The 19,600-nt window shown below is 40.5% G+C and overlaps 1 protein-coding gene across 1 annotated transcript; it reads right to left on the bottom strand.

Moving 5' to 3' along the window:
* Positions 1-522: 522 nt before the first annotated feature.
* Positions 523-19,323, bottom strand: LOC125897586 (piggyBac transposable element-derived protein 4-like). The gene is made up of 9 exons (XM_049590984.1): positions 19,082-19,323; positions 6,419-7,759; positions 4,544-4,948; positions 2,787-2,983; positions 2,364-2,630; positions 2,137-2,220; positions 1,739-1,828; positions 1,630-1,658; positions 523-974 (listed from the first exon to the last, which is right to left on the bottom strand). The coding sequence occupies exons 1-9, from the start codon at positions 19,255-19,257 to the stop codon at positions 909-911; spliced, it is 2,655 nt and encodes an 884-aa protein (XP_049446941.1). The 5' UTR covers positions 19,258-19,323; the 3' UTR covers positions 523-908.
* Positions 19,324-19,600: the final 277 nt, after the last annotated feature.

Raw genomic sequence — 19,600 nt, 5'->3', positions numbered from 1 at the left:
TGATGTCACTTCCTCAAAGTGACTTTTAGACTGTTTTAGATTTTTATCTCTGAATTTGTTACAGACGTCCAAACAGCCAAAAACTTACAATTTTTACATTTCACTGAAACCGTCTCATAGGACAGTTATATGTTTGTGCAGTCAGTGATCCAGTTTAATGCTGCAACAGTCAAAGTGTATTAATGCTCATGTTGAATCTCAAATTCGCACTGTGTCCAGTACCACAGTGCATTTGTGACACTGACGTGTTTCACCTCCTGAAAAGAAGAAGACGACAACTGAGGAAGCTGAAAGTGTGAAGATTGTTGGTTAAAATAAATGTTTGCAATGATGCGACTTGTTTTCTTTGGATGATGTTTTACTTTGTATAATGACACTGTTAGTACATGAAAGAGTCACAAGACAAAGTGTAGAATGAAGTGATAAACATTTCTTTATTTTATATTGTTATCAGATATAATAAAGAGCAGACTGTTACTGACTCCATTAAAGCTGAAAACAGATTCAAAGACATTGACATCCCAACAAATATGTTCACAGCAATGCTAAATGAAAGTGGATTAAAATGAGTTCTTCTGCACACAGAGACATGAAAGTGTGCTCAAGCTGCTGGAGCTTCAATAACAGGCAGTAAATCCTAAAATCAGCTCTGAAATCTTCAGCTGGAAGACAATTTAAGGAAGTGAACAAGAGTTAAACGCTCTTTGCTGTTAAATGATGTTAAAATCCAGCTGCTGCGTTCTGACCTGACTGCAGACAAGAAAAGTTTTTACAGCTGATGGAGGAAAAGACATCAGACTAAAATAAAATAATAAGTCTCTCTTTTTTTTTGTTATTTACAGTCTTTAACTGGTCATGTGAAATGTGATGAGTTGATCAGTGGAGCCTGATGGAGGCAGAAGTGTTGGTCAAACTCCATCAGAAGGTCTGATGTTTTCATAGTTCACTGTACCATCATCTTCATCATAACGCACCTGTGACAAACAACACAACACAATCAAAGCCACACTTTCCAATCCCAGTCCCACCTCTGTGATCTTTAGGCGCCCACTGTCCCACATTTAACACAAGGAAATAAGAAATATCCTGACACCTCAATAAAGGCAGGTGCAGTCTGAGAAGGAGGGTTTTCACAGTTGAGTCAGCAGACCCTGAATGCACCATTAGTCACTGTCTGATCTGATCTTTATCTGACTGGCTGCTGGACTGTTTGCACTGGAGCTAGATTTGATCCTGTACATTATCCAGAGTAACATGGACGTTGTTTCTTGTAATAAAACAAAACTATCTGCATTATTTTAAAGACACTGGAGGTGAAGTGAGAACATACTGTATGATGTGATGTCATTTAGGTGAAGCCGTCCTTTAATTTGGACCTCATCATGTTCAGTTTTTATTGACACTGTGTCAAAGAGGTGTTGATTCAGATCTGTGGTCTCTTTGGAGGCTGTAGTTTGTGTTACTGTTGTAATGAACTGCATTATATTGTCATGTTTCACTTGTATTTGAATCCACTTCACTTGTCCTGTTTATTGTTGTCTTCTGTCTTCTTCTATCTACACTTTATAATGAAGAGTGTGTAAAGTAACAACTGTAAAAACATGACATTATTTAGTTGTAAAAACTCACAGTGATTTCATCCATCTGTGTTTTCTTCTCTGAAAAGACAAGAGAAAGAGTGGACTTTAGTTTCCACAGTGAAAATCCATGGAAACATTTTATCTGTGAATGTTCTCACCTTTAGTTCTTGTCCACATGTTGACTGCCACAACACTTATTATGAGCACTGATAAACCCACAGACACAATGAAGAACCTCAACCACCAACCTGGAAAGAGAATAAACACATTAAAAACATTTTGGTTGTAGCTTTTACACTTAAAAAGAGGAGAGAGGGAGATTGGAGTTAACCATATAATTTTTATTCACATTTCCTTTCATTAAAATCAATGCGAAGATACAATGTTATTCTTTTTGAAAGAGATTTTTTTAAAAGCATTTTAAAAAGAGCAAAATCAGCTTAAACCACATCTCATTAGACGTGTACATGTATTTTCTCAGCATGGAGACAGAAAGAGACTGACAGGAAGACAGAGAGATTCTAGAGAAAGGTGCATAAAAATATTGCGTCACTACCTTTAGTTGAAGCATCATTGGTTGCAGAAGCTGTCGCGGTCGCAACTGTTGTTGATTCTGTTGTTGCCGTTGTTGTGTCCTCACCTGAACAGATGAACACAACTCAGACTGTTGTGATGGAATATTCAAACTTCAAATCCATAAAACAAACAAATATTTGAGGTGATTATTCTCATCAGTTTGAAGTGACTTTAAACAGCTCAACATGTTCTCACCTGGTTTCTCACCTGAGGATTGAGATCTGAAGGGAAACACCTGCACTCTGTCACCATCAGTCACTGCACATGTAAATAACTTATATCTTGATGTGTAAATGTAGAGAGAAGTCAGAAAGGTCACAGAGGCAGAGCAGAGAGACTGTGATGTCTTTATGTCCTTGTTGTCTTTATCCACATCTTGACCCTGAAACAGCCACTTCACTGTGTGTGGACATCGTTCATCTGTCCTCACAGAGCAGGTTAATGTCACCTCATCAGTGTCCTGACGTTCAGTCACTGGTGAAGATGCAGATATTGTGAGAGAAAGACAACAAGAGTAAAATGAACTTCATCACTGTAATCATAATTATTGTAATGTTTCAGTATATTGTTCTAACAAGACAGTTTGAGCTGAAAACATTATGATGGAAATACTCACTGTCAACAACAGACAGATGAACATCAGAGTCTGAAACTTGTGACTTGATTCATACTGCCGACAGTCATAACGTTCAACATCTTCATCTGTGACCTTCTTTATAACCAGAGAACTGTTTGCTGTAACACTCAGTCTGTCTGATTTAGCTTTGGCTTCTTCCTGAATTTGCCCAAGCTTAACCAGCTCTACTGCTGCTGTGTCGCTTGAATTACTGAAGAGTCATGTAGTACTGTCACAGTTATCCTGATTTTGTATCACATTTGCACACGACAAAGTGACGTCCTCTCAAACTCTGACAGTGACAGTTTTTTTTTTAAAGATTTTTTTGTGGGGGCTTTTTGCCTTTAATGTATAGGATAGACAAGTGTGAAGGGGGGAGAAAGAGGGAGAACATGCAGCAAAGGGCCACAGGCTGGAGTTAAACCCGTGCCACTGTGGCAACAGCCTTGTATATGGGGCGCCTGCTCTACCACTAAGCCACCAGCGCCCCAAGGTCAGTTTAATCATGATTTCTGTATCCATGGTTTCCAAGAGTTCAGTAAACTCAGTGTTCAAAACAAACAGATTCATCTTAGTTAAATAAAATGTAGCTAATAAAGAACATCCAATAAAACTGATAGTTATTTGTTGCAATGTGTCTGACACTGAATGTGATACACAGAATATATTCTTACCTGTAAACTGAAGCGTCACAAGAAATAGACATTTGAATCTGTCTGAACTCAGCCATCATGATTCTGTCTCTCTGCTTCTTCTTTCTCTTGTTCTGATGCTCAGTTTCTAACTTAGTGCTTTAGTAGAGAGACGCTGCAGCTACTTCCTGTGATGAGTATGATGTCACTTCCTCAAAGTGACTTCAACACTGTTTTAGATTTTTATCTCTCTGAATTTGTTTTAGTATATTGTTCAAACAAGACAGTTTGCAAAAAAAGTCCTTTAATACTACTGCTTAAGTTATTTTTTTCCAATGTGCCTTCCATTCATATACTGTATGTGATACAGAATATATTCTTACCTGTAAACTGAAGCAGTGTCATAAAGACATTCCCCTTGCCATTCCTGTAAAATTTGCCTAAAATGTCTATCCAAGGCATACCCAAATTAAATTGAACACTGTTCTTGAACCGTTTGGACTATATGGATGGTTTTGGTCTCTGTTGAAAAGAAACACTCTGGAATCACTGTGCAAGTGCTACTTTCATTGAAGTAGTTTGAGTTTGAACACACTGAAGTAGTAGGTTTTTATTCTCGCCTGAATTTGTTTTGCAAACAGATGCCTGCAGATGAGTGTTGCTGGGACTTTTTAGCAACACAATGGGACAACAACATGAAGCCTTACCTAGTCCCGGATCAAATTTGATAACAATCCTACAGACTTATTTTACACATTTTTCTAATGGTATGTCTAGGCGTTTACAAAAATGTGCCATTTGGAGATTCCAAAAGGACCCTTGGATAACCATGGTCACATAGCTGGATAAAAGGGCAGAACTCTTGAATGCTTCAATGTACAGTCATGATTTTGGGCTCTAATGAAAGGTGACACTTAGAGGTACCCAATCCCAGAATCACCATCAATATTGCTGAAAAATAGTTACTGAAGCATAAACTAAAATCTGTGCATATAAAAGAGTCAAGACAAGTGCTGTTATGGAAAAGTGTTTTTTATATGAAATGTAAACATAATACTTAACTTTTACACAGCAAACTCACAGCAACCTATTTCCATTATGTTAGAAATATAACATATTATAGGTTGTTAGCAACATGCCAGTCATTATAGCAGTCACGACGTGGGACAAAGCACAAAGGCACATCACAGGAGGAGCATTTCACTGGTGTCTTTGCATGGCAGTGCCTGCACTTCAGCCGACCACTGGTGCTGTGCGCAGCGATATGCACTGGTTTGTGATGTGCTCCGCGTGGAGCAGTAGATGGTACGGGTCTGGCTGGGGAGGAAGCCTCTCCCAGCTCCTTGGCTAGGGTCTCTCTGAACGCCTTCTGGTGCAGAGGTGTCCTTCCTTTATTTTTCGCCATTTCTTTGTGGAGGAGGAAGGCGTTCACAATCGCAATGTCCATGAAATGGTAGAAGAAGGTCTTGTACCACTTCTGGGTCTTGTGGAGGACTTTGTAGTACCCAATCAGAGCGTCAGACAGGTCCACTCCACCCATACACCTGGAACAACATAGAGGAAAAACATACAAAGACATAAGTATATGCAGCACACAAATTATTACATTTCAAAAGGGCATCATGTATAGTTGACATAAAAGATAAAGTCAGCACACCAGAAGCTGCTCCTTGAAGAATTTATTAGATGTAACGTTTTGGGCTCCTGCCCTTCTTCAGACAATAAATTCTTCAAGGAGCAGCTTCTGATGTGTGGACTTTATTTTTTATGTCATTCTCACTTTTTGGTCCAGCACCCAGCATTAAAGGACAACTTCGGTATTTTTTAACCTGGGCTCTATTTCCCCATGTGTATGTGTGCGTATGATTCATGGGTACCACTCGTTCTAAAATTGGTTCAGTACTGAGCTGCCAAACGAGCTAAAACGGTAATGGGGGCAAATGCGTCCCGCATGAAAGTGCTTTTTTTCGCCACTGACCGGTTCAGATCACCAGTGCTATCTCTGTAAATAGCGTATGGTAGCGGCCCTGGGGCAGTGGTGAGTGTGAATGAGTGGAGTCAGCTGTCAGTCAGTGTTGGAGCAGAAAAGTGGAAGTTGTCCCCGCTCGGTATTGTAAATGAGTCTGTGTGTGTGAAGTGTGTGTTTTTTCGCCACTGACCGGTTCAGTTTGCCAGTGCTATCTCTGTAAATAGCATGCTAACTTAGCCTTTCCCTTACCTCTGGGCTGTGTGATGTCACGAGCTTTGCTCTACTGTGTCTGTAGCTCTCTCTACTCGTGCAACAGCCGTTTTCTTGAGGAAGAGGTGTTTCGGGATTGAATGTCTTCTCTTCTTCGGCTGGCAGTAGTCATCTTGGGAGAAGTGAGCACTGCAGACCTGATGGTCTGCAAGGCGCAGTGTCTGGAGAGGAGTGTTAGCATCCATTTGTAGCACAACTAGCCACAACTTCAGCATCTTGCCGTCCGACAAAGGCAGCCTATGAAAGCTGTATGGGGTGTTGCGCGACATCCTGTTCTTGCGTTCGGGAAAAAGGCCTTTTTATTTGAGCACTCCAAAAACTCCGGTAACACTCCAGAGGGTAGCACGTGAAAGACTCCATCCTCTGACTCTTCTAGCTTAACACACACTTCACACACACATACTCATTTACATTACCAAGCGGGGACAACTTCCGCCTTTCTGCTCCAACACTGACTGACAGCTGATTCCACTCATTCACACTCACCACTGCCCCAGGGCCGCTACAATACGCTATTTACAGAGATAGCACTGGTGATCTGAACCGGTCAGTGGCGAAAAAAGCACTTTTATACGGGACTCATTTGCCCCTATTACCGTTTTAGCTCAATACTGAACCAATTTTAGAACGAGTGGTACCCAAGAATCATACGCACACATACACATGGGGAAATAGAGCCCAGGTTGAAAAATACCGAAGTTGTCCTTTAAGTCTTTTGGGATGTGCGTGCTATCTTTACCTGTTCATCATGTATAGTTGAATATACAGTACGTACCGGTTGTACTCCTTCACCGCTGGTGGAATTGAGACACCCTTCATCTGCCATTGCCCATCTGCACCTTTGACCCTCCTTTGTACTGTGTCATCGGAATGGGCTGTGTGGAGTGTTGAACACATGAAGACGTCCCTCGTGTCTCGCCACTGGACAAAGAGGAGGGAGTCCTTCCTAATCCAGCGTATGCTGCCGCGGGGAGATTTTGAGACCAGACTGTTGTTTTTGGTCTTTGGGAAGCCAATTCTGTTTGTGCGGATGGTCCCACACGCCCAGACCTTTATTTGAAGGAGGTCACGGAAAAGGGTTGGACTTGTATAAAAAACATCAACAAAGAGCTTATAGCCGGTGCCCAGCAACTTTATGTCAATAAGCTCCATCACTGAGTCATAACTGAGTCCCTTCCCACTGTTTCCATGGTACTTTCCCTCATAGACAAAAAAGTCCCACGTGTAACCGTTCCTGGAGTCCGCCAGAACGAAGAGTTTGTATCCCCAGCGAACAGGCTTACGTTTCATATATTGTTTTAGCCCAATGCGGGCTTTGGAGGCAACCATTCGCTCATCGATAGATATTTCCTGGCTAGGATGATAGTTGCTCCTGCAGGCGTCCCTCATCTCCAAGTAGAGTGGCTTTGTTTTGGCAAGGCGATCGAAGGCTGGTGTGCCTCTCCTCTGCTCGTTAGCAGCATCATCCACCAAGCTGCTGAGGTGAAGGGACTGACAGATCCTGAGGAACTTCTTTCCAGTCATTATTTGTTTTGGGAATGGGAGGCTGTACAATTTACCCCCTCGCCAGTAATCGGTAAATGCAGTGCATTTTACTATACCCATGTAGATGATCAAAGACATGAAGGCCAACATGTCCTTCACCGTTATATCAATCCACGGGTTGGAGGGTGTTGAATGGTGAGTGGAACCATAGTCATTCGTGTTTTGGGTAATTGTCTTTATAATATTGTTTGTGAAAAAAAGCTGGAAAAGCTGCAGGGCTGTGTAAGTGGCTGTACGTATGAGCTGGGGTCCAGGTGAACGGATGGGTCTGAAGGTGGGCTGTGGTGGTGTGATATCTGGCTCGTCAACATCATTCCATCTCTCTTCAGGGCTGGTTGACAAACCTGTCTGACTGGTCCTGGCTCCTGCTGCAACGACTCTCAGCCTCCGCCTTCCTCTCCCTGGTCCTCTGCCTCCTGATCTTCTGCTGGGAGTGGTAGAACCTCTCTTTGAAGTTGGGGTAGGTTGCTCCTCTCCTGAGGAACTACTGTCCTGCTCCTCTCTAGGCCGCTTGCCTGCAGGAGAACTATCTGGCTCCCATTCCACATCTGAGTCTTCTTCAGATGATTGCCTATGATGTGAAAATAAAGAAATAACAGTTAGTTATTTACAAAACTTTCCATCTTTTCTGTATTCTACAGTTTTGCACAGTGAAACACAGAGGGGGGTAGGTCACACACACAGACACAGACACAGACACACACACACACACACACACACAAATCTGTCAATTAAGTCGAAGTCGTGTCGACAAGTAATTTGATGACGTCATCACATTGACACAGCGGAGGAAAGTGAAGTATCTCCACAGATGTGATGTGTGTCTGTCAAGGCCCGAACATACTTGGGCAGAACGTACACGGAACAGACTCTGCAGAGGTCCGTGCGGACTCAAAGCGGACATCCGCAAGGCCTGTGCGTGCAAAGCTCAGATTTTTTTTTTTTGTAATTAATTTTTTATTGACATTCAGCATCAGACATTCACATCCAGTACATCATATTTGCATACATCATACATCTATTGTCTGCCCTAAATGCCAAAATAATTTTTTTTTGTTTTATATCCAAACAATGAAAAGAAAAACAAACCACAAGAAAACTATGTACAAGTAGGGAGTGATCTTTTTAACACACCACAATCATTGATTTGAGAAAATAAAATCAGGCCTATGGGGCATGACATAGTTGACCCAGTTTTCCCAGTATGAAGTGAATTTCTCCAATTTATGATTAATAAATGCCGTTATCTTCTCCATTTTATAAATGTCCATTGTGATTTCCATCCATAACTTCAAAGTTGGGCTCTCCTGTGATAACCATTTCCTGATAATAGTCTTTTTACAGGCCACTAATAGGATATTCATTAAATGTTTATCTCTTTTAAGCCAGTCCTGAGGTACATGTCTGAAAAACAAAGTCTTACTCTCAAGGGGTATTTCACATTTGAAGATATCCTGTAGAGCTTTGTGTATCTCACTCCAATAATCCTTCATGGCGGAGCAGTCCCAGAAAACATGGTAATGGTTTGCATTTTGATTCCCACAGTTTCTCCAACAAGCAGGGGAGTTGTTATCATAATGAGACTTCTGAGAAGGTGTAATAAAGAACCTGATCAGACTTTTCCAGCCAAACTCCCTCCACTTCGGTGAGCTGGTACAAGTCCATTGATATCTCCATATTATTGTCCATTCTTCCTCAGATATAGTTATCCCTCCTTCCTTCTTCCATTTTGTTTTAATATATGAAGTTGAGTGTGATTTCAGATTCGACAGACCCTTATACAAGCATGAAACAGTTCTATCAATAGTTTCTGAATTATAGGCTTTTGTAAACAGTTCAATCAAACATATGCTTGTCTTTGTTACATTTTTCACCTTCATATCAAGAGCTGTTATACCCTTAGCTATCCAGTCCTTGAATCTTGAGTCCAATTTATTAGGTGTAAACTCTGAATCATAGGCACACCATTTAAGAGCTGTAATATCATTCTCGAGTTTGTGTTCCTTTATGATAGTTTTCCACACTTTAAGGGTCCATTTCACCCATGGGTTATCGATGTTATTTATGTACGTCTATAGGTTGTTATCAGCTAAGATTGCTTGTATGGGGATGGAGGGCATTTTTTCTTCAATGTTTTTCCATTGAGCAACATATGACGGGTTGCACCAGCATATCACTGCTCTCATCTGCGCTGCAAAATAATAATGTCTGAAATAAGGTAAGCCCCATCCTCCCTTTTGTTTGGCCAGCTGTAAAGTTTTGAGGCAAACCCTTGGCCTTTTACTTTGCCATATATACCTGGATAGCATTTTGTCCCACTCATTAAATTGGTTTTGGTTAATCTCTATTGGCAGGGTTTGAAATAAATACAACAGTCTTGGCAGTATATTCATTTTAATGGAGTCAATTCTTGAACTCAGGCTAAAGAAAGGAATTAAGTTCCATCGTGCTATGTCATCCTTTATTTTTTTATGTATGGGTAAATAGTTGTGTTCTGATAATTTTGTAAGATCTTTTGGTAAGTTGATGCCCAAGTATTTAAAAGGACTCTGTTTGCCATGCCAAGGGGTAACTGCTTCTGATTTCTCCTGGTGGGCTATAATTATATGAAAGTGACTGGGTTTTACCTATATTGATTTTGTACACTGATAATTGACCATACTGTTCAAATGATTGCATTAATTTAGGAAGGGAGTATGTTGGGTGCCCGAGGTAGACCAAAATGTCATCCGCGTAGCAGGCCAAATTATATTGTCTCCCTTTATTAATAATTCCCTTGATGTCTTCATTTTGTCTAATGCACTGAGCTAGTGGCTCCAGATATAATGCGAAGAGTAGTGGTGACCATGCACAACCCTGTCTAGAGCCCCTTTCTAGGATAAAACTATCTGATAGATACCCATTGATTTTAATCCTAGCAGTAGGATTGTCATATAGTGCCTGTATGGTTTTAATAATTGTATCATGGAAGCCAAATCTATGTAAAACTCTGTAAAGAAAATTCCAATTGACCGAATCAAAGGCCTTTTCAGCGTCTACACTCATAACAATTGCTTCAATTTTATTTCTTTGTATATGATCCATAATATGTAGTGTCTTTCTTATATTGTCTTGTGTTTGACGTTGATGTATAAAACCTGTTTGATCATTATGTATCGATGTTGGTAAGAACTCTTCTCATTGTTTGGCCATGATGGAGGTAAATAGTTTATAATCTACATTAAGTACAGATATTGGCCTGTAAGATCCGCACTCCATTCTATCCTTGCCTTCTTTTGGTATAGCTGAAATTATTGCCTGCTTCCAGCTGGGTGGCATTTGTGCCTTTTTTAAAGCCCAATTCAGTGTGGGGAGTAAAACAGGTATTAGTTCTTTTTTAACTTCCTTATACCACTCTGCCGTGTAACCGTCAGATCCTGGCGACTTACTTAAGCCTACTAATTGCAACTTTTAATTCATCTTCAGTTATATCTGCAGTCATTATTTGATTTTGTTCTTCATCTAGAGTGGGTAAATCTAGGGAATTCAGGAAGCTGTCAATTTGAGTTACACTCCTACTAGGAACTTCAGAGTATAAGGATTTATAAAAAACTTCAAAAGCCTCCTGAATTTCGTTTAGTTTAGTTTTTATCACTTTTGTTCTTGGATCCCTAATTTTATGAATTGTGTTTTTCGCTATCTTTTTTTTTCAGTTTCCAGGCCAGTATTTTCATAGACTTAGAGCCACCTTCGTAGTGTCTCTGTTTCAGAAACATTTCTTGTGTGGCCAAACTATTAATTTCATTCCTAATATTTCTAATTTCCCTTAATGTATCCTGTGCCAAATCTAATTTATGTTTTCTTTCTAATTCCTTTAGCTTGTTTTTTAAGTCATTTGATTTTTTATTCTTATTTTTATTCCAATACTTTTTTACAATTTAGCTTATTTGAGATGAGGATAGCAACTCCTCTCCTATGTCCTGATTTATATGAAGAAAAAAAACAAATTAGTGAAGCCCATTCTCTTTAATTTTACATGCTCCTTGTCAGTCAAGTGGGTCTCCTGTAGATACACTATGTGGGCTTGTTCTGTCCTCACTTTAGATAAGATTTTATATCGTTTGATTGGATTTAACAGCCCATTAACATTAAACGAAACGAATTTTACTTTGTCACTAGCCATGTGTATTTACTTGTAAGTGTACCAACAGAGTAAGTAAAATGAAACTTAACAGATCTACTCCCAGAACACACAAGAACACAGAACATAGTAAGAAATAAAGAGAAAAAGAAGTGTGATTCCAAGGCTGGGGTCTCTAGTAAATGACCCTGGGCTAAGCTAGATAAAACGTCTAGCTGTGGGGGAAAGCCTCTCCCACCTATGGGCTGAGGGCCCCCACCATGGCACTCGGAAAAAAGAGAAAAAAAATCTCTGTTCATTACACAGATGTATCCCTCGTCTGTATATATTCTCATCCAACTGGGGGAAATGTATAAATGCAAATGTCTTGGGGTGAATATAGCATCACCTATTTTAGGTTCTGTTTAGCTTAACAACACTTTAAAAAGTCAGTCAAGACTTATAGGTCCTCTGGAGAGGGCGAGGATTATCTCCTGAAGACTTGCAGTCTCTCCCTGATGCTTTTCTCTCGCTCCTCACCTGTCCCCTGCCGGCTCGGTCTTCCCACTGTTTCCCAAGTGGAGCGGGACAGCTGATCAGCCAGGCTCTCCCTTGGTGTAATCACGCTGACTGGCAGCCCTCTGTCCTTCATGTCTCTGGTCACCTCCTCTGCTGTCTGATATAGCTGCATCCCGTCCTCATAAAACACTCGTAGTTTAGCCGGGAACGGAGTCTGGAAGCGGATATTTCTCTGCTTTAACACTCGCTTCGCTTCAGCATATTCTTTCCTCTTCTGCAGGACTGCTGGGGGGTAATCCTGGTCAAAGTATATCAGCCTCCCGTTCAGAAAAACCTTCTTCTTTCCCCAAGCCTTGCGCAAAATCTCTTCTTTAAGCCTGTAGCGGAGGAATTTGACTAATATTGACCGGGGCTTGTCTTCCCTGTCTCCGGCGGGTCTTGGCGCCAGCGCGCGGTGCGCCCTCTCAATGTCAAGGTCCGTGGTCAGGGGGATTTCCAGCGTGTCCCACAGTAATTTCTCCACAAACTCAACCATGGACGACCCCTCGGCTCCTTCGGAAACATTGTATATCCTTAAATTCTCCCGTCGGGATCTCCCTTCATGGTCGAGTAGTTTGTTTTCTTGCTGATGTATGGCTTTTATCATTTTGTTCAACACCTGCTCCACGTTTTGAACCCGGTCCTCCACCTTTTCAATTCGCTCCTCTGCCTCCGCTATTTTTTGGTTAACGTTGGTGAGCTCGGATTTAATATCGTTCAGCTGTTCTTTTGTATCTTGTCGGAAGTCCCAAATCTCCTCCAAAACTTGGGCTAAACCTGCGGCGTCAGCATCCTTTGAGCAAGGATTAGCATTAGCTCCGCCATCTTGTGACCTTGCTGGAGAGCTGTTCGCCGACGCCGAGTTTTCCTCATTTGCAGGCTCTGCAACAGTGTTTCCTCTGTTTCCTGTGTTCTTCCCCATTCTTGCCCCTCTTGTTCGTTCAAGTAATATCTGAGAATCTGGTATTTGACGGTCTAACGGGGCGAAATAGCTATTTTCACGAGGGAGCTGTTACTCTAGGCTGCCATTCAGAGTGATGATGTCACCGGAACCCGCAAAGCTCAGATTTTACGACTGCGGACTCCGCTCAGCGCACCAGTGACTGCTCGGCATGTATTTTTCACATCGTGGGGATTTTTCACTGACATTTTTACAGGAAACTACAACGCGGAAGTGCGCTCAACTATGAAAGATTGGAGTCTGCTCCGCTTATAGTACACCCGAGTATGTTCAAGGATAAAGTATCAGTGTAAGCCAATCAGAGGCAGCGATTGCATTCTGTACATAAGCACAGAGAGAGAGAGAGAGAGAGAGAGAGAGAGAAGGAAAAAAACTTGTCGACTCCTCCCCGGGGTTGTCGACTTGTGCCACTGATGTTGACACGTCGACAAATCAACATTTCTGTTAATGCCCTAGTAATAATACAAGATATACAAAATATTATAATATAATGTAATATAAGTTACTTTCCATCTTTTCTGTATTCTAGTTTTGCAGTAGGGGTTGGGGGCCACACACACACACACACACACACAAAACTATAAACAAACTTTGTATTCATTACTGTACTATGTATAACACGTAATATAGTAATAATATAATCATAATAATACAATATATGGGGCATTCTATCGATTTTGTGCAAAGTGCTGTCCCTTAACAAAAAACAACAAAAATGATTGAGTAATTGAGTATTTAGACATAGATATTAACAAAAATTATGTTATGACCTATTTAAACCTATGACATTAAATGAAAAAGTGATAAGCTAAATATATACAAAATCACCATTTATAGGGTACTTTCTATTGGGAAGTAGCTGTCCCCAACCCTGACCTCTAAAATTAAATTCATCTAAATAACACTTAAAACATTTTTCATATTTTTTTCAAAAGTGTAACTTAAAACATCTTTGTGATTAAGTTTAAACACAAGTTGAAAGATTTTCATGTATTGTGGGATTAATTTTTAAATTAAGAAACTATGCTAAAAAAAATAGTGTTCCTTGTTTTCATGTCACTACTGAAACACAAGAGTTTTAATGCACTGGTTGAGTCTGGGTTTTAGCCACACCCCTGAATTTATGAGAAGGGGGGTAGTACTGCACCCCCGTCCCAGATGGCTGCATGGTAAGTCGCTGACTCCCATCATTTTTTAAATAAATGTCTTCCAAAGTCTGAAAATCAGTGTGTAACTTTTAAAACTGTCACTACCGAACACATGTTCTCTTCAATTATGTAAAAATTTGGGGGGTTTATGCAAAATATTATGTTTTTCTGTGTGAACAACTCTTAAAACATGTGCTTGTTAGCCATGTGACTGCTAGCATTCTTTAGTTATCCTGAAAAATAGCTAGGAATGTCACTACCGAAACCTATGGTAAAGTTTCAGTAGTGACATGATAATTTCGGCAGTCACAAATGCAATGGTCAGTAGTTAAACCGCATAATTTTGTGGTCCAAAGTCTTGCTATTCTCTGCTCTACTGTGCTCTACGTACTCTACCCTGGTCTACTCTACTCTGCTTTACTCTTTTCTGCTCTGTTCTGCTCTACTCTACTATACTCTGCTCTAGTATACTCTACTTTGATCTACTCTACTATACTCTACTCTGCTCTACTTTGCACTACTCTGCTCTACTATACTGTATTCTGCTGTACTATACTCTGCTCTACTGTATTCTGTTCTGCTCTGGTCTACTGTACTATATTCTGCTCTACTCTGCTATACTTTGCTCTACTCTGCTCTGCTATACTCTATAATCTGTTCTACTCTGCTCTACTCTACTATACTCTGCTCTGTTCTACTCTGCTCTACTTTGCTTTACTCTTCTCTGTTCTACTCTGCTCTACTTTGCACTGCTCTGCCACACCCCTATACTCTGCTCTACTATACTCTTCTCTACTCTACTATGCTCTGCTCTATAATCCACTCGACTCTGCTCTACTCTACTCTATTATACTCTGCTCTACTCTACTCTACTCTACTCTAGGCTTGGGCGATTGGACGAATACATCACCAATCGCCCATCGGCTGAGTCCATCACGGTTGGTTTCATTTTGGGCGATTATTGTCATTTTATTTTGCTAAATTAATGGTCTGTCTCTACAGAATTCAACTCGGTACATACACAGTACAGGCCAAAAGTTTGGACACACCTTCTCATTCAATGCGTTTTCTTTATTTTCATGACTATTTACATTGTAGATTCTCACTGAAGGCATCAAAACTATGAATGAACACATGTGGAGTTATGTACTTAACAAAAGAAGGTGAAATAACTGAAAACATGTTTTATATTCTAGTTTCTTCAAAATAGCCACCCTTTGCTCTGATTACTGCTTTGCACACTCTTGGCATTCTCTCCATGAGCTTCAAGAGGTAGTCACCTGAAATGGTTTTCCAACAGTCTTGAAGGAGTTCCCAGAGGTGTTTAGCACTTGTTGGGCCCTTTGCCTTCACTCTGCGGTCCAGCTCACCCCAAACCATCTCGATTGGGTTCAGGTCCGGTGACTGTGGAGGCCAGGTCATCTGCCGCAGCACTCCATCACTCTCCTTCTTGGTCAAATAGCCCTTACACAGCCTGGAGGTGTGTTTGGGGTCATTGTCCTGTTGAAAAATAAATGATCGTCCAACTAAACGCAAACCGGATGGGATGGCATGTCGCTGCAGGATGCTGTGGTAGCCATGCTGGTTCAGTGTGTCTTCAATTTTGAATAAACCCCCAACAGTGTCACCAGCAAAACACCCCCACACCATCACACCTCCTCCTCCATGCTTCACAGTGGGAACCAGGCATGTGGAATCCATCCGTTCACCTTTTCTGCGTCTCACAAAGACACGGCGGTTGGAACCAAAGATCTCAAATTTGGACTCATCAGACCAAAGCACAGATTTCCACTGGTCTAATGTCCATTCCTTGTGTTTCTTGGCCCAAACAAATCTCTTCTGCTTGTTGCCTCTCCTTAGCAGTGGTTTCCTAGCAGCTATTTGACCATGAAGGCCTGATTCGCGCAGTCTCCTCTTAACAGTTGTTCTAGAGATGGGTCTGCTGCTAGAACTCTGTGTGGCATTCATCTGCTCTCTGATCTGAGCTGCTGTTAACTTGCGATTTCTGAGGCTGGTGACTCGGATGAACTTATCCTCAGAAGCAGAGGTGACTCTTGGTCTTCCTTTCCTGGGTTGGTCCTCATGTGTGCCAGTTTCGTTGTAGCGCTTGATGGTTTTTGCGACTCCACTTGGGGACACATTTAAAGTTTTTGCAATTTTCCAGACTGACTGACCTTCATTTCTTAAAGTAATGATGGCCACTCGTTTTTCTTTAGTTAGTTGATTGGTTCTTGCCATAATATGAATTTTAACAGTTGTCCAATAGGGCTGTCGGCTGTGTATTAACCTGACTTCTGCACAACACAACTGATGGTCCCAACCCCATTGATAAAGCAAGAAATTCCACTAATTAACCCTGATAAGGCACACCTGTGAAGTGGAAACCATTTCAGGTGACTACCTCTTGAAGCTCATGGAGAGAATGCCAAGAGTGTGCAAAGCAGTAATCGGAGCAAAGGGTGGCTATTTTGAAGAAACTAGAATATTAAACATGTTTTCAGTTATTTCACCTTTTTTTGTTAAGTACATAACTCCACATGTGTTCATTCATAGTTTTGATGCCTTCAGTGAGAATCTACAATGTAAATAGTCATGAAAATAAAGAAAACGCATTGAATGAGAAGGTGTGTCCAAACTTTTGGCCTGTACTGTAGTTCATAATTACAATGTAGAGCAGTGTGTGCGTATTGGAACTGGCAGCTTCACACTGTTTCATTCACAAAACACATCAGTGATGGCGGAGCTAAAAGTAACGTTAATTCATAAACCATATTTGAGAACTACATCAAAAAAGATGTGCAGTTGTGCACCCTGATCGTTATAGTAGGACAGGTATGTTATCCCTATCTACCACCTGTTTGCTCATTTAGAGGCTGCGAGCAAATGCGTCCTTCTGCAGCCATCAGACTCTTTTTAAAATGGTGTCGGACAGTCGTCTTCAGCCTGTCTTTACAGCTTATTACTCAGCAAAGATCTCGAGGTGATTTATTTTTTGTTAAATGAATAAGAGTATAGCCTATAGGCTGTATGTTTCAGTAAAATTTCAATTCATTAATTTTAAAGACCACAGTCAGAGGATAAGGCGCAGGTAAATTTATTCAAACAGAATAAACAGTTGGTCGGTCCACAAAAGTTACACAGTAACAGTAGCCTGCAAATAAGTAAATATAAATGAAGGACACTGGAAAAATAAAGTGCAAAAATCACACAATCACATAAAATAATAATGTTTTGCGCTGTCTTTATAATAATGCCGTTGCGGACGTGGCAAAAAACAAACAAACAAAAAAAAACTTAAGCTGTTATAGCTGTTCTAAAAGCCTCTCGTGGGCTTATTGCTTGAATAAATAAATAGAAATAATAATAAATATAGGCTAAACAAAGAACAATGGAAAAACAAAGTGCAAAAATCACAAAATAATAAAGTCCCTTTACGCTGTCTTTAACTCAATAACGCAGTGTTTTACATGTTTTTCTAGAGGAAAACAAGCATGTTAACCTTATCTGGCTTAAGCAAAGTGCGCATATGGTTAACAATGTTACCAGCTGTGCAAAACACCCTCTCTGACGGCGTGCTTGTTGCCGGTATGCAGATAGTTCCGTGCCATGTTGGACACGAGTGGGCTCGCAAAGCACGCTGCATTTTTTACTGCATTCATGTGGTGTCAGAAGATCTGAGTTGCGGAGTTGTTTTTCTGACATGAGGTAGCATTCATGTGAATTATCCCATTCTAAAAGTCATTTTTCGATTTTTTCCGACATCACATGAATGCAACCCCCTTTTTTTTTCTTTCTCCGCCACAAACACAACTGCCGAATTTATCAGCAACCGCCGGTTGATGGGCTGACGGTGGCCGGCTGGAAATTTTTAACATATTGCCCAACCCTACTCTACTATGCTCTGCTATACTCTGGTTTACTCTGGTCTACTCTATAATCTACTCTACTCTATACTCTTCTCTATTCTGCTCTACTCTGCTCTGCTCTCCTCTACTTTGCTCTACTGTGATATACTCTGATATACTCCGTTCTGCTTTACTCTGCTCTACTATACTATACCCTGCTCTACTTTACTCTTCTCTACTCTGCTCTACTCTACTATGGTCTGCTCTACTCTGTTCTACTCTACTCTACTCTACAATGCTGTGCTCTACTCTATACTCTGTTCTACTCTACTCTACTCTGGTCTACTCCATAATCTACTCTTCTCTACCCTACCCTACTCTACTCTACTCTAGTCTAGTCTAGTCTGCTTTACTCTATACTCTACTCTATTCTGCTCTGTTCTACTCTATTCTGCTCTACTATACTCAGCTCTACTCTACTTTGCGCTTCTCTGCTCTACTCTATTCTGCTCTGCTCTGCTCTGCTCTACTGTACTCTGCTCTACTTTGCTCTGTTCTACTATACTCTTCTCCACTCTACTCTACTATGCTCTGCTCTCTCAAAAAATAAATTGTTTTACTGACCACAAAACATTTGTCTTTGTCCATAAGGTATACATTTGAGGAAGTATGCTGCAACCTTTAAAACAGAATAATGGTCACTACCGAAACAGTGCAGTCACTACCGAAACACTGGGTGTTTTGTAAAAAATAAAGTATGTTGAGTTATCAACTAAAGTATCATGATGCTAATCGGTTACATTTATGTTCTGTTTCATCAGCTATTAACTCTGAAATCAATCTGATCAGCGTTATGCATTTTACAAAGAAAGATTGCATTTAGATTTTGAAGAATTCTATAATTTGAACTTAATTTTTATAGATTTAATTGTGAAAACCTTCAGTCAAAATTTGTAAAAATTTAAATATTTAGACAAGGGAAGGAACAAGCATAACAGGTTATTTTTTTGTATAATATAATACTATATGTTTCGGTAGTGACAAATTTTGGGAGAGGAAAAACATTCCAAAACAGTCTGAAAATACTATATAAAAATTTACAGTCATTTTACTAGATATGTGACCTTTACATATGGTACAATATATATAGAGACAAAGTTTTGGAAATAAAACATACAAAATTTCTAAATATTTCCAGCCTGACTTTGCACACATTCGGTAGAATACCCCATATACGTAATATTATATTGTAATATAAGTTATAATATGATAAAATACTTACTGGTCAAGAGTAATGTCTTCTCCCCCGAGAAACATTGCCTCTGCAACAGAGTCATCAGAGGAGATTTCACTGTCTTCCTCTGATACCTCTGCCCCTGAGTCATCACTTGCACGCCGAGTGCACAGGTCTGCAGCTTCTTCGTTAATATATTTCGTTTTTAGCACCATTTTCGCCATTTTTTACTCTCAAACTGCCAAACACCGTCAAACTCCAACCTCTCATTCACTCTTCGCCGCGCTCTTTGTTCGTCTTCTGCTTCTTCTTCTTCTTCTTCTGTGGGTTTCCGGCAGCGCAGACGCGTCTTGGCATATTACTGCCCTCCACCGGTTAGGAGCCTCTTTGTCTTCACAAAACCAACAGCGCTCTATATTCTATTATACAGCTCTGTGTCGTGCAGAGAGAAATTTTAAGACTGCTTCCGCTGTCCACTGGTGGTTTTCACTCAGACCAAAGAAAGAATAAAAGGAAAAGGAACTCACTCCTAAGGCTGTTAAAGATTTATAAAGCAAGTCCCTTTGG

Source organism: Epinephelus fuscoguttatus, linkage group LG11, assembly GCF_011397635.1.
Source record: "Epinephelus fuscoguttatus linkage group LG11, E.fuscoguttatus.final_Chr_v1".
NCBI lineage: Eukaryota > Metazoa > Chordata > Actinopteri > Perciformes > Serranidae > Epinephelus > Epinephelus fuscoguttatus.
Note: the sequence above shows the minus strand (reverse complement) of the source record. Positions and strands in the feature narration are given on the sequence as shown.

Bases quoted from the DNA above. Each gene is read 5' to 3' on its own strand.
- LOC125897586 (XM_049590984.1), bottom strand. From the start codon at position 19,257: ATGGCGAAAATGGTGCTAAAAACGAAATATATTAACGAAGAAGCTGCA. The intron at 4,949-6,418 runs GTACGTACTGTA...ATGTTGTTCCAG, and splicing joins GCGGTGAAGGAGTACAACCG to GTGTATGGGTGGAGTGGACC. The intron at 975-1,629 runs GTGAGTTTTTAC...TGTTTGTCACAG, and splicing joins CACAGATGGATGAAATCACT to GTGCGTTATGATGAAGATGA.